This window comes from Hypanus sabinus, chromosome 18 (assembly GCF_030144855.1).
Source record: "Hypanus sabinus isolate sHypSab1 chromosome 18, sHypSab1.hap1, whole genome shotgun sequence".
Taxonomy (NCBI): Eukaryota; Metazoa; Chordata; class Chondrichthyes; order Myliobatiformes; family Dasyatidae; genus Hypanus; species Hypanus sabinus.
Window position 1 is genome coordinate 62,490,400 of NC_082723.1, and position 27,733 is coordinate 62,518,132.

General features: G+C 41.6%; 1 protein-coding gene across 1 annotated transcript in view; it reads right to left on the reverse strand.

Annotated features, from left to right (window-relative positions):
- Positions 1–1,527: 1,527 nt before the first annotated feature.
- arrdc1b (arrestin domain containing 1b) overlaps positions 1,528–27,733 on the reverse strand; it is an 81,921-nt gene continuing 55,715 nt past the window's right edge. Inside the window, exons 4-8 of the mRNA XM_059994491.1 lie at positions 27,302–27,456; positions 15,487–15,669; positions 9,694–9,870; positions 5,345–5,744; positions 1,528–5,107 (exon numbers count right to left, since the gene is read on the reverse strand). Coding sequence (XP_059850474.1) covers positions 5,043–5,107; positions 5,345–5,744; positions 9,694–9,870; positions 15,487–15,669; positions 27,302–27,456 — 980 coding nt within the window. The 3' untranslated portion in view covers positions 1,528–5,042. The remainder of the gene's footprint in view (positions 5,108–5,344; positions 5,745–9,693; positions 9,871–15,486; positions 15,670–27,301; positions 27,457–27,733) is intronic.

Here is a 27,733-nt window from a genome sequence, read left to right on the forward strand (position 1 = left end):
GCACACTATCTTGACAAGGTGAAACACAAATTATGCACACAGTTTCCTTGTTTTTAACATAATGACTGCATTTGAAGTAAGTAGCTATTAATCGTTTGGTGAACAGGATTCTGCTTGGATTAGAGAACATGCTTTATGAGAAAAGGCTGAGCGAGCTAGGACTTTTCTCTTTGGAGTGACTGAGAATAAGAGATGACTTGATAGAGCCATAAGATTATAAGAAAATACAGAGTGGACAGACAGCACCCTTGACCCAGGGCAGCAACGGCCAATGCCAGAAGACATGTGTTTAAGTTGAGTGGCGGAAGGTCTAGGAGAGATGTTAGAGGTAGTTTTTTTTAAAAAACACAGTTGTAGGTGCTTGGAATGCACTGCAGGGGGTGGTGGCACAGGCTGACATGATAGGGACATTTAAGTGCACGGATGCAGGAAAAGTAGAGGATAAAAGGCTCTGTTGGAGGGAAGGGTTAGATTGACTGTGGAGAGGGTTTAAACTGGCTGGCACAGCTTCACAAGCTGAAGAACCAGACTGTGCTGAACTGCTCTGAGCTCTATGTCTCTACCTTGCCAAGTTCTCCCATCTGGCACTGGATGAGGAAAATCTAAAAGTTGCTTCTATGCCTTGCTAAGTTAACCAAGTATTGAGTTACGCTTTAAACTGCAGCTAGACATTACTCTCTTAGATTGGAGATTTTTCAGAAAATGTTCTTTTCTATTCTGCACAGTGGATCCCAGAGTGGCACAGTCTCAGTGCGGGCTAAGGTGAGTGAGGAGGTTTCAGTGAGCTGAGCAATTCTACTTTTAACTATTTCATTCATTGAAGTAAAAGTGAAGATACTTGAGGCAGCTGATTAATGTTATTCCCCCCCCCCCCCGTAGGGATTTTCAATTGCAATAGCTCCCACTTCATGTGGCCCACTAGCAAAAATGACGACAGTAACTTGAAAGGACCCTGTACCAACACCTGCTGTTTGTTATACACACCAATTTATGTGAATGTAGGAGGCATAATTAGTAAGTTTGCAGATGACACAAACACTGGTGCTGCTGATTATGAGTGTAGTATTCGAGCACAGCAGAACATTGATAAACTGGGCACAGAGGTGATACAATTCTGGGGGGAGGGGGAGTCTGATAAGGGCAAGGCATATAACCAGGACTGTTAGGGCCCCAGACAGAATTGAGAAATAGACCAACCTTAGTGTGCAAGTTCAAGGCCCTCTGAAGCTCTAGGTACAATGTTATAAAAGATAGGTTAAGCCACAGCTGGAGTACTGTGCATGTTCTGCTCGCCACACCATAGGAAGGATGTGGTTGCTCTGGAGAGAATGAAGAGGGGATTCACTTGGATGCCGCCTGAGATGAGATTTTACAGCTATGGAGGGGTTGGGTTTGTTTTCCCTGGAGCACAGGATGAGGCCAGGGGGAGGAATCATCTCGGTATGTTTCCTATAATGTGGCAAGCAGAATCATGCACAGTACTCCAGCTATGGCTTAATCAATCTTTTATAACATTGTACCTAGACCTTCAAAGAACCTTGGTCCTGCACAGCAAGGTTTCTTAACTCTCTCCAGGGCCCTAACAGAGCTGGTATAAGCTTCATCCTTATCGTAATTATGTGGGGCACAGATAAGGTAGATGGTAAGAAATTTTTCCTAAAGGAAGTGGTCTCTAAGATAGGAGGGCACTTGAATTATCAAGTCCTGACACAGACATGATGGGCTGAAGAGGAGTTGTTTGAAATGACCTTATGACTAGAGTGTTGGGCGCATTACAGGATGCGTTTGCATCAGAATAAGTGTAGAGGAGATTCATCGGGATGTTGCCGGGACTGCAGGACTTTAGTGATGGGAAAAGATTGGATAGGCTAGGCCTACTTTCCCCACAAGAAAAGGAGGCTGAAGGGTGACTTGATCAAGGAATATAAAAATAAGACAGACATCAATAAGGTAGCTGGTTATTCTTTTCCCATGTTGAGGGTAATAAAAAACACAAGGGGCAGAGGTTGGGAGGAAGCAGTTTTAAAGATCTGACAGGAAAGTCTTTTTTTAAAAAAAGGTGTGGTTGATACCTGATACCTGAAATGGTTTTGTTGGACACAATCACTACATTTAAGAGACATTCAGACAGGCACTTTAATCGGCAAGGTATTGACAGAGACAGTACTAATGGGAATAGAGTAGATGCACTAAAGTGTGGGGTGGACAACTCAATGATGCAATGACTGCAGCTATAGATCAGTTCACATCTTCCTCTCACTCATTCCTGAAGGCTAGAAACCGTGAGAGACTTCAGTGGTTGACTGTTATAAGCACTTTGGACACCTTTGGTCTTCTTTAAGAAATGCATTGTTACAATTTAAAGTAAGAGAGTCTTCCCCAAAGTCAGTTACATTTACCATCTGTGACCCTTCCTGTCAACCCTCCAAGTCAAGTATTCAAGTCAGGAAAAGTTTACACACGGTTCACAGCAAGCACATGACAGGTGGACGAGCAAGGGCAAGCCACTGGAATTATCCAGTGTTTTATTTTCTACAGTTTATGACGAGATCTGGATGTCCTGAGTTGTTCCTAATATAATCAGCTTCAAAATGTAAACAGTTTCCAGTAATCCTGTATCAGATGAGCTAGAAGCAACTACCAAATGACTTTCAGTTTTGCAAAGCGGATTTAACAAAGCTGTCTGACAACTTGCTGCTGGAGAGAGTACAGCTTGCTGCACACTCACTCATTACTGCAGCCCTTTCCGTCAATCTGCTTTCCTTCCTCGCCGACTACACACCAGTGACTTGGTGCCACTTAACAACCTGTGCATCCAGTTACTCCATGGTACACTGCACAGGAATACCCTTCCCTTCTTCCCAAATTACATTTGTTAATCAGGCTGTAGTGCCCACATTAGTGCAATCTGCAAGATAAAAGGGTTAACTTAGCAGTAAATTGGATTTGTGAGCGTCCCTTTTCCACAACCTGGACAAATTCCTAAGATATTGCATAAATATGAAAGCTTTGTTTATTATTATTCTAATTAGATATGGTGCTTGTGATTCATTGTGGGACAGGAAAAAAATCAGAAGAAATGAGTTTCACTGGCTTCTACTGTCATCCTTGGAACTGAGCAATATACTTCACAAATTCCCAGATGATGCACGTACTGAAATGACTGCAAAGTTAGCTAAAATATTTATAATTTGTGCCTATAGATAGGAGAAGACTTGTATACAGAAGAAACAAGGTGATGACAGTTGGAAATTCCAGGCCAACGGTAACAAATAGTTGATAAAAAGTTATTGTTCCCTTCAATTTTTTTCTTACAAAGCGTAAGGTAAGTTAAAAACCCTTAATTATAATGGTGAGATTATAATTAGCTCCAGCCTCATTTTTCAGTCTTGCAAAGGAAAATACTCTTTAGTGAACAAAATTGAGTAAAATAAATTCAGATCCTATCTGTTACACATGGGTAGCAGCAAAATGAGAGTGACCTTGACCACTAGTACCACCAGTTTCAAGACAAAATACTTTACTTCACTCTATAAATCTAGCAATGAATGTATCTTGAATTATATTCAGTAACAGGACACTGTGGTACTAGCAAATGAAAGTAATTACTTTCAGATTCACCAATGATCCTACACTGCTCATTGTATACTCTTCAAGAGTGATTCCTCTTAATTTCTGCCCGTCAAGCTTCCTCCCAATCCATCCTTTTCATAAATCTACATCTTTCTGTAGATGTTCCCCAAAGAACTGATGGAAGCTCCACCCTACAGGAAAAGCTGGCAGCCAGTACTCCTGGTGGTATTGCACCAAACAGCTAATTGAGAGCTTGCATAGGGATTTATTCAAAACAGCAATGTTACGTTAATTCAAACTCTAAGCATCAAAGTGAAAAATTAAATCAACATGCTTCTAGGTTCCTTGCATCTAAATGCACACTCTCAATTTTTTTAAGCCATTAATAAAATGGGAACTCCAGATAATCCACTTATCTACAAATTACCTGCAACAGACTGCTGATTCCTTGGTTCGACCACTAAAATATATTTCAGTACTGTGCTTAAGAACTTAAATGTCATATAGCACTTCAAACTGTGCACGTAAAATTCCAAAAGGTTACAAATACAGCAGTTAAAAAGATGCACTAAGTAAACATTCCAGTAAGTGGTTTGGCTTTCAACTGACTTCAGTAAGGCTTAAGTTATAATAATGTGCCGAATTTTGAACTTGCCTTTTTTATGTGCTAGTTTAAAGATGACAATATGACTCAGCAAACATACACTTTATAAATACAGTATATATGGATCTCTCTTTCGGAAAATATTCTATCAAAAAGTGCAAAATAACACTTCAAGGTGAAAGGATTGTTAATGCATTTTGGCTGGTATTGGTCCTTTCAAAAGGCCAGTATAACATTAGCTCAGTTGTTATAGCACATGGTGTAAATAACCCACTACAGTGATAAGTAAAAAAGAAGGCTCAAACTTGATCAGAATTGGAAATTAATTCCTATTGCATACAGTCCACCTATAATCACAGATATTCCTTTGTCCAAACAAGCAAATACAAGGAGCAAGCATCATCACTTATTTATGGTTCTTAAGGCTCAGAGTTGTCTATAATTTTCAGCTTCCTCGACAGAACTAGACTGATTAGATAAACAGCCTATTTATTATAAGGTGGAGCTATTCAGCAAGAGTAAAATTATATTTATTTATATACATGAAATGAAAGGCTTTAAATATTTATATTATAACCTTTCAGTGCTTTGCATTCCAAAAATACTCATAAGGAAAGAACTCAGATTAATATACCAAAATAGTTTATGCTTCCAGCAGGGAAGCAGAAGGCAGACATTCCACAAAGCTGGAGAAAATACCTGTGAGTGTTGATAATGCATCTTGAGAATAAAATATCAACTTCTTCAAACTCAGAATGCATTTGCAGTGGTGAATCATAAAGTCAGGCTGTGCTTTTCAGTAAAATGTCACTAAGAGGCATTTCTGTACACAATCTGCAGTACACCTTTTGAAGTCTATTGTAGGTTAGTTTCCCGCACTCATGCTTGAATTAGCACTGCTGCAACTCTCTTCGTATGTTGGAGGAGGATCTGTTGAAAAACAACAATCAAATTATACATCCTTCAAACCTGCAAGCAGCTTCCCTAACTGATGTTTCTAAATATTCAAAGACTTTTAAAACACAAGAATAATCATATCTGAAGCAGGAAATCCATAACTTGGCCTGTATTTATTAAGGCACTATTTATTTAGCAAAATTACATAAAAATAGATAACTATTGATAGTTTATGCATTTCAGGTTTGTTGTAAGAGGGAGACAACTTACCAAATGGCTGGGCCCATGTACTATATTCAGGAGGTAAGATCAGGGGATTTTCTGTGAAATCTGCGACAACAGGTCCGTCTGCATAGTATGGGACTGTAGCACCCGTCGAAATACAAAGTCTAGGAACAGGAATCTGCGTGCCAGCATCACTTTCAAAGCCAGGTGTGTAGCTGAAAGCTTGAGGTGAAGTCTGCTGCTGAGAATGGCTTTTGGTTGGAAGAACGACACTATCCATGGGCTGGTAACCTATTGCCCCAACCTCCTCAGCTGGAGGAGCAGTAGGTATCACTGCCTCTGGAAGCTGGGACTGCCTAGAAGGTGTCAATGGTGGACTGTTGATTGCAATATTTCCAATATAAATTGGCAAGCTGACTAAAACCTCTGGTGATCGGACAGAAACCTGGAAAACACAATATCAGTCCCATTTTATTCCAGTTTTCCCCATAGTTCTTTAAGCAATAATCAATAGAAATCTACAGTAGTAATGATAAGAAATACTACCTTTATTGCTAGGTTAGTGGTGAACAGATCCTTTTAGCTCACACATCAGATGAGGCTCAGAGGTACAGGGGAAACATGATGACATAAAGGTCAGCCATTTCACTTTTGGTCATCAACTACAGTAAGAGGTCAATAATCTGTTTAGAAGTCAGGATGTCTCAATCATCTGGCTCTGTCTCTTTTACTTCCTTTAAACTCAATGGAAAATTTAACGTATGGCACTATTCTAAAAAGTGAATGAGAAGGGTATTTGGGGTCTGGAAAATTTGTGATTGGCAAAGTTCTGAGTGTGCTGCCATTCTTGGAGCTTTACTGGAGTGACTTGTGCCAGAAAGTCAAAGTTGAGTTTACTGTCATAGACACAAGAACACGTGCAATGAAAAACTTACTTGCAGCATCACACATGTGCATAGCATTAGAGATGCAAGTTTCACATGGAAAACAAATTATTCGGAGTTATGCCAGAACAATTAGAAAGGAAAAAAAAGTGTCAATTGTAGTGCTAAGAGGTCATAGTGTTGCTACACTGACTAGTGATCAGGGTTGTGTAGGTTCAAGAACTGAAACATTGAAAGGAAGTAGCTTTCCTTTTCTTTTAAATTAGTTTTTTTAATACATTTTCTACATAACTACAGATAAAAAAAAACCCAGATCAAAATGAAGAACATTGATACAGTGCAAAAATAAGCATACAATAACAATCTGATACAGAGAAAGATAATTGAAAAAGCACCCACATTGAAGACAGGTAAAATTAGTGTCCTCCCCAAGCCCCACAACACAAAACAAAAAAAGGAAACTCCAGACCACCTACAACACAATATAGAGAATATAAATCAGGACAATCAAACCCCCAAACTGTGAATACACATAGAACAGAAGACATCAATGCCTACTACCAAAAGAAAAAGGAGCTGAAAGCAAGGGACCGAAAAAATAACCTTAGTTAGGAGGAAGGTTATGAAAGTACTCAATAAAAGGTCCCCAGAGCTTATGGAACTTTAAGTCCGAATTAAGAATTGAATAATGAATTTTTTCAAGGTCCAAACAGGCTATAATATCATTAAGCCATTGAGCATGCGGAAAGTAGCTTTTCTTATAACTAGCCATGTGGGACACCGCCATATCAGGCAGCGCATTCCAGGCATTCACAACTCTCTGACTAAAAAAACATACCCCTCACATTACCTTTGAACTCACCTCTTTTACCTTCAATGCATGCCCTCTGGTATTAGACATTTCAACCCTGGGGAAACAGATACTTTCTGTCCACTCTATCTTACGCCTCTCAATCTTGTAAACCTCTATCAGATCTCCCCAGTGCTCAAGAATAACCCAAGTTTATCCAGCCTCTCTTGATAGCACATGCCCTCTAAACCAGGCAGCACCCTGGTAAACCTCCTCTGCACTCATTCCAAAACCTCACCATCCTTCCGATAGTGGGGCGACCAGATGTGGCCTAACCAGAGTTTTATAAAATTGCAATATCTCCTCCTGTCATTTGCCTGCACCTACAGCTTATAAAAGGCACATAAATAGCTAGTGTGCCTGAGACTTTTGCATAGCACTGTAGTAGTTTTATGTATTGCACTGTACTGCTGCAGTAAAAAGAAATCAAATTTCACGACATGTGAGGATGATACACCTGATTCCAATATGGGTCTCTATTGTGGACTGAGAGTGGGAAGGGGGAAGGGAGAGGGGAATCATGGTTGGGAAAGGGGGAAGGGAGTGGGAAGCACCAGAGTGATATTCTGTAATGATCAATAAACCAATTACTTGGAATCAAAAGTCCTTGCCTGGTGTGCCAGGGCTGGGTGTGTGCCTGCACCCACCCACCAGCACTCCTTTCTCTGCCACCTGTCCCATGTCCCTCCAGCAGCACTCCACCCTTGCCACTCCTAGTATCCTTTGCTCCCATCAGATCAATATCCACTCCACATTAACAAATACAGCATTGTGCAAGTCTTAGGCACCTTGGGGGGTGGTGGGGGTGTGAGTGTGGGTACATATTCATACATACACGTGTAACACATATGTTCAAGCATTTTGCGCAGCACTGTACATTTTTCAGTGCTTTGTTTCTGTGATCCAGCTCAGTGGAAAGCCCTCAACTGGTTCTTACCTATCTCATCATTACCAGAGCATTTCAAGCAACAATTCATCTAATTCTTAAAAAAACCCTGCGATACCTTGCAAAACCATGTCAGATTCCATATTTATGTTAATAGTACCCATCTTATCATCTCTCTCAACCGCTTCACTAACTGCATGCTTTAACACCACCTGGTGTACAACCTTGAATAAGATGACATTTCTTCTAGTTTAGCACCAAGAACAGCAAAACCACTACCTCACCTCCCCCTGCAAACTCGTTCCTTGCCAACCAACCACATACCCTTCCCAAGTTTGAATGACAGTTTACAACAATGACTTCCTCTCTAATCCAGAGTTGCACTGCTGGCACTATCCGTTCAATAATTGCCTGTAACTTGGCAAACGAGGTTGATTGAGTCAAGAGTCCATTTTATCGTACCACTCAATAGTCTTATAATAGTGAGGTAGAAGCTATCTTTGAGCCTGTGGTACATGCTTTCAAGATTTTGTATCTTCTGTCCAAAGGAAGAGGGAAGATGAGAGAATATCTGGGGTAGGTGGGCTCTTTGACTATTGCTGGCTGCTTTACTGAGGAAGCTAAAAGGATAGACGGAGTCCATGGACTCTGGTTTCTGTGATGTGCTGAGGTGCATCCGTAACTCTGCACAATTTCTTGTGGTCAATGCCAAGTCATGAAGCATCCAGTAGCTGCTATACCACACCACGATGCATTCAGATAGGATGCTTCCTATCATGCATCAAAAAACTGGTAAGGATTGATGGGAAAATGCCAAATTTCTTTAGCCTCATGAGGAAGCAATATAGCTGCCTGTGGCATCAATATAGTTGGGCCAGGAAAAACTATTGGTGGTGTTCACTCCCAGGAACTTGAAGCTCTCAACCACAGCATTGTTGCACCACTCCCCTTCCTGAGGTCAATGACCAGCTCTTTTGTTTTGCAGACACTGAGAGATCTCTTGGATTATGTTATTAAACTATCATCTGTTTCCTTCCTACTACAAATCATCATTATTTGAGACATGGCCCACTATGGTGGCATCATCAGCAAACTCATACAAGATTAACATTCACTTAACCCAATTTACTACAAAGCCACAATGTTAAGATCCCATCACCGTGTTCAGAGCCTGGCGTACTCATCCATTTTGGTCACTCCCTCCTGACACTCTATACTCTACCAAAACTTCATTTCGGATCTCCCCCTCCCCCTTTCAAATCTCTTACTATCACTTCTTTCAATTAGTCCTGACGAAGGGTCTCGGCCCGAAACGTCGACTGTACTTCTTCCTATAGATGCTGCCTGGCCTGCTGCGTTCCACCAGCATTTTGTGTGTGTTGCTTGAATTTTCAGCATCTGCAGATTTCCTCGTGTTTACATCTCTCCAACACATCTTCAGCCATTGAAGCCTTGAACATTGGAATTCCGTTCAGAGACCATTTGAGTTCACTGCCTTTGTACTTCTCCTTGGCACTTGAAAAGCTCACCTCTTTAATCAAGCACTTATCCTAATATCTTCTATCTGGCTCCTATTTACTGCTTTACTGACTTAAGTGTATTCAGTAACTCCCAATCACTCTTGCAAAATGCTAAATCATTGACTATGCTACAATGTTTTGTATTTGCATAAGGTCAGCAAATGTTTAATAATTAGTTTTAGCTTCAGTGATGAGGGCCAGAGGTAAAGTGGTTCCTATATGGATTAGGTTGTAAGCAATAACATTGTCCTCACCTGAATGAAATAATCCACTTGTATTAAGTTACAACCATGCAGAGATGACTGAGGTAATGGTGGCACAATGATTTGCTCCTTCCATTCTGCTTGCTTCCAAGACTTTACTCCAGACCCTTCAACCTCTGCAATCGTCCGCAGGTCATAGATTATTCGCTTTGATTTATAGGTAACTTTCTGAAATAAAATGATAAGATGTTTAATGAGGAAAGCTTCATTAAAATTAAACAGTATAATGCAATGCACTCATCAAAAACTGGTGTGCCATGAAAGAGTCCAATTTAAGCAAAACATTGGTTTTAATCATGTTCTGCAGTAAAGCTGCCTTAGGCAAAAAACATTTAGCAACTCTGAACTAAATGAAAAGTGATAACGGCTGGAGTGTTAAAATAGTCTACTTCTGATTACATGTCAAAATTCTGAGATTTCTATCTCTGAGGATACAGAAATCCAAGGAGGCAAAAACAAACCTTTCATATGAAGATTTACAGGGAAATAAGAGGCTGTGAGAGAGGAAGTAGCAAATATTAGAAATGCTTGGTCATATGGAAGAACTTCTAAATAAAATCATTCAATTGATTAATTGGTCACTAATTGTATAAAGTTTAAATGATAAAAAGCTTTCAGTTATTTATACACAGAACAGTATCAGAAAGGCCGTTTGGTCCTCGATGTCCTTTTCAAAATGATGCTGCATTAAACTAATCCCTCCATTCCCTGCATAGTCAGGTGCCTGTCTAAAAGTCTCTTCAATGCCATAATCGTATCTGCTTCCACAACTCCCCTAGCAGTATATTCTAGTTCCAACTTCTGTTTTCAAAAAAAGCCCTTTACATCTTTAGAATTTCTCCTTTTCACCCTAAATCTATGTCTTAAGGGTATTTGACATCTATACCCTGAGAAACAGATTCTGTCTAACCTATTCATGCCTCTCACGATTTTATAAACTTCTATCAAGTCACCCCTGTGTTATTATATATGTACATTATAAGAAACTTCAGTTCCCAGTGGGCAATGTTGGCTGTTTACCCCAGAAATGGAAGTCACATTAGTGAGCTGGTTGCACACACTCGTGTTAGGCTGAAGCCATTTACTGTAAATAAATACGTACTAGCATTTTTACCCTTGCTGTTTGCCTTTATTAAGAACATCTATGTTCAACTATTACATTTCTGAATTTAAAAAATAAGTTTAAACTCTAAGCATTAAGGCCAAGTCTGAGGTTACAGCCCCTCAGCCTGTTTCTGATTTTGTGGATAGATCTTGACCCAACTGCTCCATATTACAATACTTACAACAAACATATGCAAAGTTTACAGAAAGATCTGCCTGCATTTTGCCCCCAAGTTAACACTGGACAACAGTGAAGACATGTCCACACTTCTTAACTGAAAAAGCACATGTTGATGGCTCACCACTAATCACAAAAAGCCAGTAGATCAAAGATAAAAACTAAAAAAAAATTTAATCAAATATTAAATAATTACATTTAAACTTGGCAACTTCATTCATCACACATGGTTCATCAGAAGTATTGCAGTTTCATGGATTTAATGTAATTAAATAAAATTTACTTTTCAAAGTTCAAGGCTCAAAGCAAGTTTATCAAAGTACATATATGTCACCATTTACAACCCTGAAAATTCATTTTCTTGTAGGCATATTTAGTAAATCCAAGAAACATAATGAAAGACTGCATCCAATAGGATGGACAAACAACTAACGTGCAAAAAACAAATTGTGAAAATACAAAAAGAAAAAAATACATAAATAAATAACTGATAAATATTGAGAACATGTGAAAAGTTCTTTGAAAGTCCATAGGTTATGGGAACAGTTCAGCAATGGGCAACTGAAGTTAAACCCACTGATTCAAGAGTTTGATGGCTGTGGTGTAATAACTGCTCCTGAACCTTGTGGTGTGGGTCCTAAGGCTCCTGTACCTCCTTCCTGATGGCAAAAGTGAGAAGAAAGTATGGCCTGGGATGTGGGGGGTCCTTGATGATGGATGCAGCTTTCCTGCAAGAGCACTCCTTGAATATGTGTTCAATCATGAGAGGGGCTTTACCCATGATGGACTGGCCATCTCCACTACTTTTTGTAGATTTTCCATTCAAGGACATTAGAGTTTCTACACCAGGCAGTGATGCATCCAATCAATATACTCTCTACTACACACTTATAGAAGTTGACAGTTTTTATGTCATACTGAATCTTTGCAAACTTCTAAGGCAGGTGCTGCCGTGTATTCTTTGTAATTGCATTTACATGCTGGGCCTAGGACAGATCCTCTGAAATGATAACACTGAGGAACTTGAACTTGTTGACTCTCTCCACCTCTGATCATCCAATGAGGACTGGCTCATGTACCACTAGTTTTCTCCTCCTGAATTCAATAATCAGCTCCTTGGTCTTGCTGACATTGAGTTTGATGTGGTACCACTCGGCTAGATTTTCAACCTCCCTCCTACATGCTGATTTGTCACCGCCTTTGATTTGGCCAACAACAGTGGTGCTGTCAGCAAACTTAAATATGCCATTGGTGCTGTGCCTAGCCTCACATTCATAAGTGTAAAGCGAGTAGAGCAGTGGGCTAAGCACATAGCCTTGTGGTGCACCTGCGCTGACAGAAATTGTGGAGGAGATGTTTTCAACAGAACTCATGCTGCATATCTGAAAACTCTCTTCAAATTGCCTACTCACTCGCTAGACAGAACTCTTTTCATGAATTAGCACCAAGAGCTAAATTTGCATGTGTGTTTGCTGGATGATTTATTTCCATTGCTGACAGCTTTGTCATTTTTCAGTTAGCTCCTGCCACTACATATTTATACCTCAGAGGAAAAGCATTGTTCCTGTACAAAATAAAATGATCAGTCTAAAATTTAACATTGAAATGTAGGTCTCATTTCTACTCTACATTCAAGCTTCTTAGCAATATCTAAAAAACATAGCAACGTTGATTATGCCCATATTCCACCTCACAGTACACCTCAACCCACCTCTTTTTTTAATATTGTGAGACTGTTTGGCTGAAACTCAACATAAATGAATGGAAATTTTCCCCCGGTAAATATCGTGAAAAATGAGATAATTACTGTCAGTATCCACTACAAACTCCATTCTGTTTATAACTCCAATCCTGCTCCAGTTAATGAATGAAAGTCACCCAATCCTTTCAACATTTTAGCATCAATATGATTCCTACTTCTTTGCTGCTCACACTGTGCTAGTTTCAAAGACACCACTATAAGCAGCAGCAGACTCTGGCTCTGTCTCACTCATCTGCTGCTGGCAGACACATTATCTCCGGACTTGACTATTCCCTGCTGGCCTAACACATTCTATTCCTTGTAAACATAAGTTCATCCGAAGCTCTGCTGAAAGAGTTGTTCACCTTTGCACCACAGGTGTTTGGCCAGCACTTCCTCCATACAATTCTCATCCCTGCATGGTTCTGCCTTCTCTGCGGTGTATTTTAACTTTGCTTAGCAACTACCAAAGGTTCTGGTTGAGCTGTGCAGTTGGGAAGGACTAAAAGCTATATATTGGCCAAAAGCAGAGAATCAAAGTGATCGGGTTTTCATCATAAATGAAGTACAAAGTTATCATGAAAGTATGGTAAGTAACTGGGGCAGAACATCATCTGATGGCCTCATTCCATGGGAGGGGGGGTGAAAATTGGATAGACTTTGCTATAACTGTGCTGGTATGAAAGTCACAGAACAGAAACAGGCTCTTTGGCCCATCTAGTCTGCACCAGCCTTAGTGGAGTTCTGCTTCCAGCTTTGGTCCACTTATGTATTACACTTGCCATGGGTGCTGTTTAGAGAAGACTCTTTCAGTTGATTCCTAGGATAAAGGTGCTGTCTCACACAGTTGAGCAAGCTGGGACTTTACTCATTGATGCTTAAGAATAAGAGGTGATCTTAAGTCGGCTGAACCTCCCTATGGATGCACTTGCAAAGCTCACTGGTCACACTGCCATGGGGAGTCGGCAGTTTCCTCCAGAGTGCTGCTGACTGCAACCTCACAACAGCAGGAAGCAGCCCCTTCCATGATGCACAAGGCCCTTTGCTGGATTGATCTCTACAACTACAAATAGCTGAATCAACTAGTTAGTGACTTTCAATAGCCCACGCCCACAATAGCTACTGATCCTGTCCCATCAGAAAGTCAACAGCATAATTTTATACTGCAAATGTGCTTTAATGTGCAAATGTGCTCTGTCAATTTTACTGTCAACATTTCAGATTAAGTTCTTAGACAGGGTAGATACTCGTGGGGAAGTTTGAGCTGTGAGCTACAGTTTTAGAATAAATGGTAATCTATTTCAGAAGAAAGAGGTTTATTTGTGTCATGATTTAGGTGGAGCTCAAGGCAAGGTCATTTCATGATTCCATTGAATGAAGAAAAAGCACAAAGGGCTGTATGGTCCACACACTTGTACAGTGGGACTGTACGGTATACACATGTTCCTGGCAGACTATAGTTTGTGCAGCTTCAGATCTGTGCATCAGACATGGCTACAAGTAGCACTGGGGTCCCAGAAGGCACTGTACTGGCTCTCTTCTTGTTTACCCTGTATACCTTGGACTTTAGATACAACACTGAGTCATGGTATCTGCAGAAATTCCCTGATGACCCAGGAGGATGAATATAGGTCCCTGGTGGAAGACTTTGTCAAGCTCAATCACCTGCAGCTCAACATCAGTAAGACAAAGGAGATGGTGATGGACTAGAGGAAGACTAAGCCTGCACTGCTCCTTGTTACTATTGATGGTGAGGATGTGGATGTTGTGATGACCTAGAAGTACCTGGGGGTGGACCTGGATGACAGGATCAAAAGAGAGGCTACGTATAAGAAGGGCCAGATTCACCTCTACTTCCCAAGGAGACTGAGATCCTTTGGACTATGCAGGCCTCTCCTTCCACATGTTCTACCAGTCTGTTATCACCAGTACAATCTTCTACGTGGTGCTGTGCTGGGGCAATGGCATCAACATGAGTGATGCCAACAGGCTCAATGAACCAACTAAGAAGGCTGGCTCTGTTATAGGAATCAAACTGGACACGCTGGAGACTGTGGTAGAACAAAGGACCCTGTGGAAAGTCCTGGCAATTCTGGACAATGTTTCTCACTCTCTGCATGCCACCTTGGCTGAACTGAGGAGCACTTTTAGTAATAGACTAAGACAACTGAGCTGCTCCATATGAGGTCATTCTCATACTCAGCCATAAGGCTCTATAATGAGTAAACTAACAGCCGGGGAAGTGAAGACCTCCTATTGACTGTTTGGAGATAACTTACTTTTTCTTTCTTACTTCTCTTCTAATATTTGTATACCTCTGTACTTGTAATGTTACTGTACCACTGTAATTTTCTGTGGGATCAATAAGCTATCTATCTTTCGATGTTATTCCAATACTTTCTCTTTGGAGGTCCTTTATCCTGAGCCAGCATTCCCATCTCACTGATTATTCACTTTATTTCCTTATACTCTGTTCTTTCTCACAGATCCATCAATGACCCTCTGATGTGCAAAAGGACCTTGGTCTGTAGCAGGCAGGCCTCAGCTTCAAAGGCCTAAAGCTTGAATCCTCTCCTAAAATTTCTCCATCTGACGAAGTATCTCCTGAGACAGCTAAACATTCTTTTGTCTGAAAATACTCCTGTAAATGGAAGTTGCTTTAGTTAACATTTTTTAGTAATTATGGAGGCACAGCAATCATGTCAGTAAAGATCGACTTAAAATTCAAGAGTGTTAAAGGTTAGAATTCAATGCAGATTACCTGGATGAGACCAGCGACAATATTACCTATATCCTTCCCAGATTTGTTTTGGATGTCCATTGTAAGATGAATGATTTGACCTGAAGTGTATCCTTTAAGATCAGTGCTCACTGTTAAAGTGATAATTCCACTTTTCACGATCAGGTAGCTAAACTTCTTGGTTACAGTTGCAATATTTGGTTGCTGTGAAGAAATAAATGCTTCAAAAGTTAATTTCAAAATTTGACAATGTAATGACAAATTATTCCATAGCAAAGGGTCTCTTGATTTCCTTTAATGACATAGCATCTGTTCATATACAAATATTTGATTAAGTCCTTTAGGTCCCTTGGAAAGAGAACTACCTGCTACACTGGGCCATTTCACAACCCCAAATGAGGTGAAAACTAAACCTTCCCACCTAAAAGCTTCCAGTTTCAAGGATTTTAAGTGAAGTTTCTGCAGTTAGCTTCCAGCTCAAACCAGCTTTCCCACTCCATTGCAGGCAGTAGAGTTAACACATGATTAATTCTTAACATGGCATGGAGAGAAATGAGTTGAAGGTTGGAGGAATAATTGAAGGGAGGATAAAGAACAAAGATATTTGAAATGTATCAGATGGTGAAAGATCCTGATAGAGTGGATGTGGAGAGGATGTTTCCTATGGTGGGGGGAGTCTAAGACCAGTGGACACAGCCTCAGAATGGAGAAGCTTCCTTTTAGAATGGAGATGAGGATCTCTTCAACCAGAGAGTGGTGAATCTGGGGAATTCATTGCCACAGGCAGCAGTGGATATCAAGTCTTTACGAATATTTAAGGCAGAGATTGATAGATTCTGGATTGGTCAAGGCATGGAGGGTTACGGGGAGAAGGCAGGAGATAGAGGCTGTAAGGAATAATGGATCAGCCATGATGAAATAGCAGAACAGACTCGATGGGCCAAATGGCTTAATTCTGCTCCTATATCTTATGGTCTTATCCCTTCTCAGAAATAGAGGTATCAAGAAGGCCCCATTGAACATCCCCAACATATAGATCATAAATAAGCAGTATGACAGAATTTCAGTTTATGGGGGGATTCATTACTCGGCCATGTTTATCAAATTGCAATGATCTAATGGTGTTACCATTTAATGAATCACAACAGGCTGCACTTGTGGATTACTACGTGCATTTCAGTTGTCACTTTATGAGGTTGCACTGAAGAGGAGAGTGCAGAGAAGGAGGTTGTCTGATTAGAAGGCCTTGGTTATGGGGAGTGCGAGTTACAGATGAGCAACTGCTTGTTTTGGCAGAGTTGATTAATAAGAGGGAAGCACGTTCATTTGGAGTGATTATTTCAGAGCAGCATTTTGAGAAGCGCTAGTTTGAGGTTGAAACGTGGGCTTTGCTGAGGAAGGCAAATAAGGGAAGGCATGATAGTTTTATTTCCCTTCTCTGTAGTTCACTGTTTATTAAAGGGGCAGTAACAACAGTAAGTAGTGTGCCCCTGTGAGATTTATTTGTTCATTGACATAGTGCAGAATAGGCCCTTCTGACCCCTCAAACTGCGCAGCCCAGCAACCTGAAAATTAACCCTAGCCTAATCAGAGAACAATTTACAATAACCAATTAACCTACTGACCAGTACATCCTTGGATTGTGGGAGGAAACCAGAAAACCAAGGGGAAACACACGTGGTCACGGGGAGAATGTACAAACTCCTCACAGACAGCGGCAGGAAATGAAGCTGGATCACCAGTACGGTAAAGCGCTGTGCTGCCCGAGAGAGATCAGGGAGAAGCCAAGTGCCCCTGATGACTATATCTGCAGAAAGTGTGTCTGGCTACAGCTCTTTTCAGATCTCGTGGATTGGTTGGTGCACTTACTGAGCTGCATAAATGATGCAGCGTATTAGAGATGGGAATTCAGAGAGGTGGCCATAGCACAGGTTCAGCTAAACAGATGCGTAACCACCAGGAAGGGCAGGTAGATAGAGCAGGAGTATCCTGTGGCTGCCCTTTCTAAAACACTTTGGACAGGCAAACTAAAATGAGTGGGGTCTCTTTAGTCAAGGCACTGGACCCAGAAGAGCTGGCCAGTACAAGGGCTGAGTTTCCCAACATGGGAGTGCTTGGCACTGTATGTAGGTCGAATAGCCCTTGGGCTTCAGCTCTCTAGACTGTCCTTCAGACCGATGGTGGTTGCTGTCCATCTGATGATTACCACCGCCCGATCACGACCCGGTCCCTTATTTTCAAGACTTTCCAGCATGTTTACTCAGAAAGAATTTTTTTCTTAAGTGTACTTAGTCAGAGGCTACCATCAGGTGCTTGTGTGCACTGAGGACGTTCCCAAAGCAGCTGTTATAACTTCATTTGGCCTATTTGAGTTCCTGTGCACACTGCTTGGGCTGAAAATGCTGCAGACTTTCTAGTGACTAATAAGACTCTGTGATAAAAGAGTTAGATTTTTCTTGTTTATCTGGATGACATACTTGTTGCCAGCATAACTAAAGCTGAAAACGCCACATCTCTGCACACTTTTCAAGTGCTTAAGCCAACCTGGGCTGTTTATTAACCCCGCTGAATGCCAGTTCAGGTTTGATGCACTATCAATAACTTCAAAAGACTGGAAGTAGAGTAAATACTGAAAGGCTTTTATTAGCAGTAAAATGGACCACGTCCAATGCTGGATGTCTGCCCTTGACTGTGGGATGAGCAGTGACACAATCGCCTTTATCCAGGGGTCTATGGGAGGAGCCACAGGAGCAGTCAGCAGAGGGGTGTGTCCAGACCGGTATACATGGTTTACCACAAGGTTGTCTACTATTGACTTTCTGCTGACCTGCACTACCTAAGCCCTTGAAAAATTTCAAGGTCTGGTGAATTTTTATCACTGTTTCATTCCACTAGCTGCTAATTGTATGCTCCCCTTGTATAGTACCTTCAAAGGCAGTGCCCCTAACCGCATGCTTGAGTGGTCAGCAGACATGACTAGAGCATCTGAATGTCCTACTGGCATACCCATTTCCCAATGCACCTATGGTCATCACTAATGACGTCTCAGACTATCCTGTGGGTGCTGTGCATGAACAGTTGGTTGGAGGCATGTGGCAACTGCCTGCCTTCTTCAGCCGGCAGCTCTGTCACAACCCCTCCCCCTCACCAAAAAAAGGAAGTATGGCACGTTTGACTGCAGTCTTCTTGGTCTTGGTCTACCTGGCCGTCTGCCATTTCCATTTTCCACAGGAGGGTTGGTATTTCACAGCATTTGTTGAACCACAAAATTCTCACGAACGCGATAGCAAAAGGGTCAGACCTCTCGTCTGCATGGCAATAATACCACCTGGTCTGCATTTCGGAAGTCATGATGATATACAGCACATTGAAAGGAAAAATAACGCTATGGCTGATTGCCTCTCACAGCCCACGTTGATGCATACACAGGGACACAGGAGCTTCTCTCCTGTGTGATGTCACAACCGGATGCCCTCACCCCATAGTGCCTGTGAACTGGAGGTGTACTGTTTTTAACTCCATTCATGGCCCCTCCCATCGGAGTATGAAGGCTTCAAAGAACCTAGTTGCAAGCCTGGAGTGCAGCTTGTGTTGTGTGTGTCAGCAGGTGAGAATTAACTGTCCCGTTCAGGCCCCATCAGCATCTTTCAAGTTCCCCGAGTGACAGTTTGACCATGTCAATGTGGACCTGGTTGATCTTCTCCCCCACCCCACAGTTTCACACTCCTCCTTACCATTGTGAACCGTACCACCAGGTGGCCAGAGTTTGTCCCTCCAGCACTGACGACAGCTGCAGACATGGCTTGGGTGTTCATCAACACCTGGGTTGCTCACTTCGGTACCCCATCTGATATTTCTTCCAGCCGTAGTCCCCAATTCACGTCAGACTTCTGGGTCGCAATGGCTTCAAAGCCTCAATGTTAAATCGTATCACACCACTGAGTATAACCCGTAGTCCAATGGCCTGTACGAACAGTTTCACCGTTCCTTAAAGGCTGCTCTGAGAGCTTCCCTAGCAGGCGAGTGCTGGTACGATTGTCTCCCGTGGGTCCTGCTGGGGCTCAGAACGGCTTGAGACCTGCAGTCCTCTGCAGCTGAGTTTGTGATTGTGAAGCTGCTACTGGTGCCAGGCAATTTTATTTCTGACGTGACAACCACATGGTCAACATGTTAGCAGCGTTCTGCTCTCCTCAGTAAACTCAACTCTTTCACACATATTCCTATACATCATGGCGTATAGCACTCGCATTCTGGTTGACCCATGTTTTACCTTGTCCATTTTTTGTCATCCATGATGCACGTCAACGCCCTGCTCAAGCCCCTTTATGATGACTCATTTCACGTTTTGGAACAGGGTGATAAGATTTTTATTGTAGATAGGAAGGATAAACCTGAATGTATTTCTGTAGATCACCTTAAATCGGCCTACAAAGATCTGGATTGTTCCACTACCATATCCATGAGTGTGACAGCACACCCCTGGTCGAGCCAAAAGAGCCTGCTGTTACTCCAAACAAGCACATAGGACCCAAGCCAGATGGCTCGATCAAGTTCCAGACAGACCCTCAGTGCCAGTTTTGGTGAACTCTGGGGGGGGGGGGGCGCAGCACTGTGTAGGACAATATAACAGATGACACTAAGAGTGTTCATAATAGAAATTGTTCCATATAATTTATGAAAACTGTCATTGAGTTGTTGTGTTCATTTTAAGAGATGGTGTCTGACATAATAATCTCAGCATAAGGTGATTCCTTTGAACTTGTTCGTAATGGAAGTAAAGGCCTGTGTTTTTGTTAAGCACATAAAACAACTCTAACATGTTTTATTCACAAAATCCAGTAGGATACTGACTAGTGATGAGGGTTATGCAAGCTGGTTCAAGATCCAAATAGTTGAAGCAGCTACTCTTGAAACTGATGGTTTAGGACCTCACCCTTCTGCACTTCCTGCTGTGATAGATGGCACGGCCTGTACGGTGGAGATGTTTGATGAAGGTGCCTTCTTGATACCTCCATTTCTGGGCAGGGATATGCCCATGACAAGACCATAAGATATAGGAGCAGAATTAAGCCATTTGGCCCATCGAGTTTGTTCTGCCATTTCATCATGGCTGATTCATTATTCCTCTCAGCCTCTATCTCCTGCCTTTTCCCCGTAACCCTTCACGCCCTGACCAATCAAGAATCTATCAATCTCTGCCTTAAATATTCATAAAGACTTGGCCTCCACAGCTCCACAGATTCACCACTCCCTGGTTGAACAGATCCTCATCTCCATTCTAAAAGGAAGACTCTCTATTCTGAGGCTGTGTCCACTGGTCTTAGACTCCCCCACCATAGGAAACATCCTCTCCACATCCACCCTTATCACGATTTTTCACCATCTGATATAATTCAATTAGGTCACCCCGTCCCCACCCATTCTTCTGAACTCCAGTGATTACAGGCCCAGAGCCATCAAATGTTCTTCATATGACATGGTTTTCAATCTGGAATCATTTTTTGTGACCAGCTTTTGATGTATTGCACCAAGTCCTCCACACTCTGAAGCTCCTTATGTTCTCATGCATTTGAAGAGCCATACCAGACCATTATACAACCAGTCAGAATAGTTTCAAAGTATATTTGTGGAGGTTTGAGCATTCAGTAACATGCCAATCCTCCTAGCTTAGAAAAGACACTAGTGCACCTTCAACGCGACTGTATCTATGAGCTCAGCCAGGAATTTAATATTGCTAATTCCACCGCTGAGCCACCAATATAGACTGGAAGATATTCACTCCCCTTGCCCTCCCTGAAGTCAGTGATCAGCTCTTTAGCTTTTCTGATATGGAACGTTGTGCTGCCAATGCAGCACCACTCACCAGGTGACCTCTCTCACTCTAGTTACCTGACACATCACCTTCTGTAATTCCGCCAACAACAGTGCCATTGTCAGCAAGCTTGTAGATGGCATTGGAGCTGGACTTAGCCATACAGTCATGCGTGTATAGAATGGAGAGCAGGGGATTAAGCATGCAGCTGTACTGATGCTCTGAGATGTTATCATTCATCCATTCTGATTGAGATCTGCCAATGAGGAAGTTGAGGATCCAGTTACAGAGTGAGGTACAGAGGCCTAGATATTGAAGCATGATCAGTTTGGATGGGATGGCTATATTGAATACTCAGCTGCAATCGACGAGTTGTTGTTGCCCTGATGGTCCAGAGCAAAGTGAAGAGCCAGAGAAATTATAACTGCTGTTAACCCGTTGTGGCAGGAGGCAAATTGGAACAGATCCAGGTAATCTGAGGCAGGAACTGACTCACACCACAACCAACCTCTTGAAGCACTTGATTATTGTTGACGTGATAGTTGCCGGATGGTAGTCGACATTTGCCATGTTCTTCTTGGGCACTGGTACAAGATACCTTTTTGAAGCAGATGAGAACCTTAGACCGTAGAAGCTAGATGTCAACTTTATGTATAAATACAGCAGCCAGCTGGTCTGCACAGATCTTTAACTAGTCAGCCAGGTAAACCATCTTGTCCAGACACCTTTCGTGGATTCCCCTTCCTGAAGGATGCTACACATCAACCTCAAATACTGAGATATAGGGGTATCTGGAGACAGGGGGACTCACATATGGGTGTGTCACAGCTCTTAGCAAAGGAGGCACTGAGCTCATCTGGGAGAGATGAGTTATCTCTACTTATACTAACCAATAAGTAATCGGCAGTAATGTTGGACAAGCCCAATCAGAGCCATTGAATGCCCATCTGAGATTCCAACTTTGTTCGAAATTGCCTCTTTGCACTTGCAATGACCATCCAGAGGTGGTACCTGGAGTTCTTATATGACCAGCCCTAAATGCCACATATCTAGCCCTCAGCTAATTATGAATCTCCTCATTCATCCAGAGCTTTTGTTTCATGGACTCCAGCAAGGGTGTACCAACACAAGCATTTAATGCGTCACCTTATGAAGTCGATGACAAATAGGGATAGTTCATTTAGGTCAGGTGTCAAATCCTTCCTTGAACATGGTCCAGTCCACTGGTTTGAAGTCCCAAGTTCACTCTTCCACCTCTGTATCCAATCTCTGCAGTCCTCCTCATCGGCACTGTGCTCTTCGATCTCTGTGGGTAGGCAGGAGGGGCATAGCAAGGTGGTCAGATTTACAAAAATGTGGGCAAGATAGGCACCCTTGATGCAGCAGTCAAGTGTGTTGGATACTTCCAATGTTGCAGATGTTGTATTGATAACAACTAGGCAGAAGCTTCAAGCTAGCCTGATTAAAGTCTCCCACAACAATATGATAAGCATCAGGGTATGCAGTTTGTTCTTGTTGATAACAGCACTCCATTTTTCATGTGCTGGCTTGAGGTGAGCTGTAGACTGCAGTCAGGATGACGGTGGGGAATTCTTGCAGTAGGTAGAATGGACAGCATTTCACTAGTTTGGGATGAGCAAAATGAGACAGGACCACCATGTCCATTCACCATGATGAGTTTATTATAAAGCAGAAGCTGTAGGTTTATCCCTTACATTATGTCACCATCATGTGAAGGTTTTCTAATGACTACACATTAGTCAGGAGGATGCTGGGGGGGAAGAGGGTCAGAAGACCCTGGGCTTCAGTCTGACCTGAAGCTCTACCTTGCAACCACATTTTCTGGCACAGTGGAGGTCTTCCCAAATGTTTCCAACTTCTGTGCTCACCTTCCAAATGTCTGTTCTGCTCAGTCTGCTGGCTCTGTCCAAAGGTTCACACAATTGCTGAAAAATGCATTATTTACTGAAAGTTTTCACAGCAGTTTTCAGGTTTAAAAGGTCAGATCTCAATTATTCAATTACATTGTTGTCAGCTGCCAGCAAAATGCTTCCTCTCTCCTGCCACACCTTGTAATGTTAAGGACAAAGGAGGGGAGATACGCCTGCAGTCAGAGGAAATGCTTGAGCATGTACTTCACAACAATATTTACCAAAGAGAAGGACATGGAAAATAGTAAGGTAGTACACGGTACACTAGTATCAAGGAGAGAATTGTAATTTAGTGATACAGCATGTTAACAGGCCCTTTCGGCCCAACAAGTCCACGCCACCCAACTGCACCCACGTGACCAACTAACCTATACATCTTTGGAATGTTGGGGGAAACCTAAGCACCAGGTGCAAACTCAAGTGGTCACGGGCAGAACATACAGACAGCAACAGGTACAGAACGTAGGTCGCAGGCACTGTAATACATTATGCTACTGTTTATTTGGTCTCTAGGAACATTAAGGTGGTCAAGTTCTCAGAGCCTGATGGCATCCATCCCAGGTTCAGGCAGGCTCCCTGGGGCTTTCTAGCCACAGACAAGGTCCCAGAGAGTTGAAGAGAATAACCAACAACACTGCTTCATCTAACAAAGGTTACAGGGACAACACAGGAAATTAGAGATACAAGAGATTCTGCAGGTGCAGGAATTAGTGAGCAACACAAAGTGCTTGGAGGAACTTAGCAGGTTAGGTAACATCTATGAAGAGGAATAAACAGTTAACTGTTCCTCTCCATATTTCGCTTGACCTGCTGAGTTCCTCCAGCACTTTGTGCATTGCCCAGGTTATTTATAGGCCAGGATATCTTACATCAGCAGTAGGGAAATTATTGAAGAGTTTTAGGGATTGGATTGACAAACTTGTTAGGGTTTGTCATCATGCCTTTATGTAGGGTAAGTCATGTCTCAAAAAGATGACTGAGCCTTTTTTTGACTTGATAGATTGGATTCAAAATTGTCTTGCCATTGTAGAGCAGGTAGTGGTGGGGAGGTGCTATTCTGACTGGAAGTCTGTGACCAGTGGTGCTCTGCAAGGTTCAGTGCTGGGATCTCTGTTGAAATACAGGTAGGCTAATTAGTAAGTAAGCAGATGAAAAATTGGCAGTGCTGTGGAAAGATAGAACAGGATATTGATCAGATGGAGTTAAGTGTACAGAAGTGGCAGATGGAGTTTAATCCAGACTAGTTTGAGGAGTATTTGGTTAGAATGTAACAATCTTCTTACATTTGACTTAGGGAAGCAAAGTATACAGTAAATGGAAAGTCCCTGAAGAGCACTGATATAAGCAGCAGGATCTTGGTGAGTAACTCCCTGAAAGTGTCAACATAAATGGATTGGGTGGAAAAGAACGCATTTGTATACTTGCCTTCATTGGTCCAAACATTTAATCTAAAGGTTGGCAAGTTTTGTTGTAGCTCTATAAACCTGGTGAGGGCACATATGGAGCATTGTGTACAGTTCTGGTCATCGCATTATACAAAAGAAACGTGAAGGCTTTGTAGAGGATACAGAGGTTCATCAAGATGTTGCCTGGATTGGACAGGATTAGATATGAGGAGAGGATGAAGACAATTGGCTTATTTTCTTCAGAGTGTCAGAGGCTAAGGGGTGACCTGATAGTTTATTAAATTATGAAAGGCATCAATAGAGTAGATAGACTTTTTCCAAGGGTGGAAACGCAAAATAGTACAGAGCAAGGCTTTAAAGAAAATATCTGAGGCAAGTATTTTTCATACACACACACAAAATGCTAAGTGTCTGAAACATGCTGCCAGGAAAAGTGGGGATACAAGAGTAATATTTAAAAGGCTGAACAGACAGGGATAAAGGTATATAGACAATATGAGGGCAAATGGAAAATTTATCATTGGCATCTTGGTCGCTCAGACGTTGTGGGCTGAAAGCCCTGTTCTATACTGTACTTGAATGTTGTGTGAGAGATTAGTTCGGCTGCATTTCTTTGTTTTGGAACAGCAGTGGCTGAGGGGTTACCTGACAGGAATACATAAGATTATAAGAGGCATCAATAGGGTAGATAGTTAGTCTTTTTTCAATGGTATCAAGAACAAAAGCGTGTAAGTTTAAAGAGAGAGGAAGGAGTTTTAAAATAAATTTGGAGGCAAAACTTCCCACACATGGTGTGGTTGCTATCTGGAACTGGCTGGCAGAGTTGGTACAGCAGTACAATTCAATCACTTCATAGAATTATAGAAACATACAGTGCAGAAATAAGTCCTTATAGCCCCTCCTACAGTGACCTTGTCCACATCAACATATGCCTAGATATGCTAATCCAATTTGCTTAATTATGCCTGTATCCCCGTACAGCTTTCCAATTCAAGTACCCTTTAAATATTTTTATAGCATTTGCCTCTGCTACCTCTTCAATCCTTTGGCCCAGATAACCATCACCCTCTGTGATGAAGAACTTTTCCCTCAGATCTCATTTAAAAATTTTCCTCTCTTAAACTTGTGCCTTGTATTTCTATCCTCTATTCAATCTCACCTTGTAACCACAGACCTCCATTCTAGGGAGACCCTGGTTAACCTCAAATGCCACCACCTCCTGTCACGTGTGACTGGAACCGCTACTACTCCAAGTTCAGTGCAACCAGAATTTTGTACAACTGCAACATGACATCTCAACTCTTACACTCAATGTCTTAGCCTATAGAGGCACATATATAAAAGGTCTTTTACGCCACTCTAATATCCCCACAATTTACCCTATGTGTCTGACCAGAAGTTGACCATCCAAAATGCATTAACCTTACATTCAACCGAATTGAATTGTCACTATTCCATCCAGTTTTCCAGCAGATCTATGTACATCTCACTATATCCTTAGAAAACCCCATTATTTATGACTCCACCAATTATTATTGCATTTGCATACTTACTAACCATACCCCAGACATTCTCAATTAAGTCCATTGTACGTATTATGAGCAGCAACCACTGTAGTAAATATCACTTGCTATCGATTACAGTGCAGAACAGCACTCATCCACCAGTTCTCTCTATAACCTATCATTTAGACAGGCACAGTACTGGATAGGCAAGGGATAGAAGGATATAGATGTACTCCAGGCAAATGGAATTACTCTAGATGAGCAAAGAAGGTTAACATGGACGTAATGGGTCGGAGGATTGTACAAGTCGCACGTCTGCTATCCGTGAAGCTCTACTACTCTATGGCTCTCCAACTCTAATAACTGGAGCAATGATTAGCACTTCAAACAGCAATTCTCAGAAGACTACACCAAAAGCTTTACTTGATTTTATGAAACACAATTCCCCAGGCCAAATTGAAAAAGCCAGTGTTTATAGCTTTCAAAGTTTCTAGAGAGACTAAAGCCAAACCCTTTAGCTTTAAATCAGGTTGCTACTCACAGTTAACCTGCTCTAGATTCCTTCTTTTACAGTAGGAATATTATCTTGCATAATGAAAAACTGGAATCAAATTAACTCCTTACAGGTACATTATAATTGTCATAACACTAAGGTTAAAAAAACAGGCTGGTATTCCATGAGATGTTAAGATACACACTGGGCCCGACCCTTACACATTCCAATAACTGCCTGGTATAATCTTCACCTTCCAGTCACAAAATGATATGGTCAATAGGATCTAGATGATGCTGCTGTGATATGTGGCCCAATCAGCTCCATCAAAACATGCAAAAGTTCCAGGGGTGGGGCAAAAAGTAGAAAATCATAGGTGACATTGGGAAAACTTTAAATATGTAATTTTGATCTAACACCTGCTAAGTCTTAAGGACATGGTGCAGAATCAATGTCTTTTGTAACTAGAACAATTCTTTCTTATAGTTAGAATGGTTATCAAAGACTTTGTTTCACTTTAGTTTACATTAAGAAATTATCATGCCTTGCCCAGATCTGTATGGTTTATAGACCTTTGACACAGAAAACTTGCACTCCATGGAACAATAATGATTGCAGGAATACATTTTCACTTAGCAGTATATAAATTAAATGCAATATACGCAATCACGTGCATATCATCAATTTACCTCAATATCATTGATCTCATTCAGATTGAGCAGATTAAGAATGTAAAACACCTTCTCAGTTTTATAATCTTTAGAGAATCGTGCAGTTTCTATTGTAGCCCTGATACGATAGCTTATCTTCCCAAAGGGACCTTCAAACGAAGTTGGTATCGTAGCTTTGGAAGAAAACATACACAAATTAAGTGGCTGTAATTCAGTCTTTAAACGACCATAGTTACTACATTCCTTTTCAAATGTACTTTAAGATCATTTAAAAAAAATAGATAATGTTATTAGCGTTGCTGTACAAACTGCCATGGAAATGCAGTATAGCAAGAACTTGTATCATCTGTTGGAATCCTCCACTGGATTACTTTCTACCCAGTTGGGTATTTCTGAAAATATGCTTCAACTAAATTAGAGAAGAGCTTACTTCATCCCGTAAAGATGTGC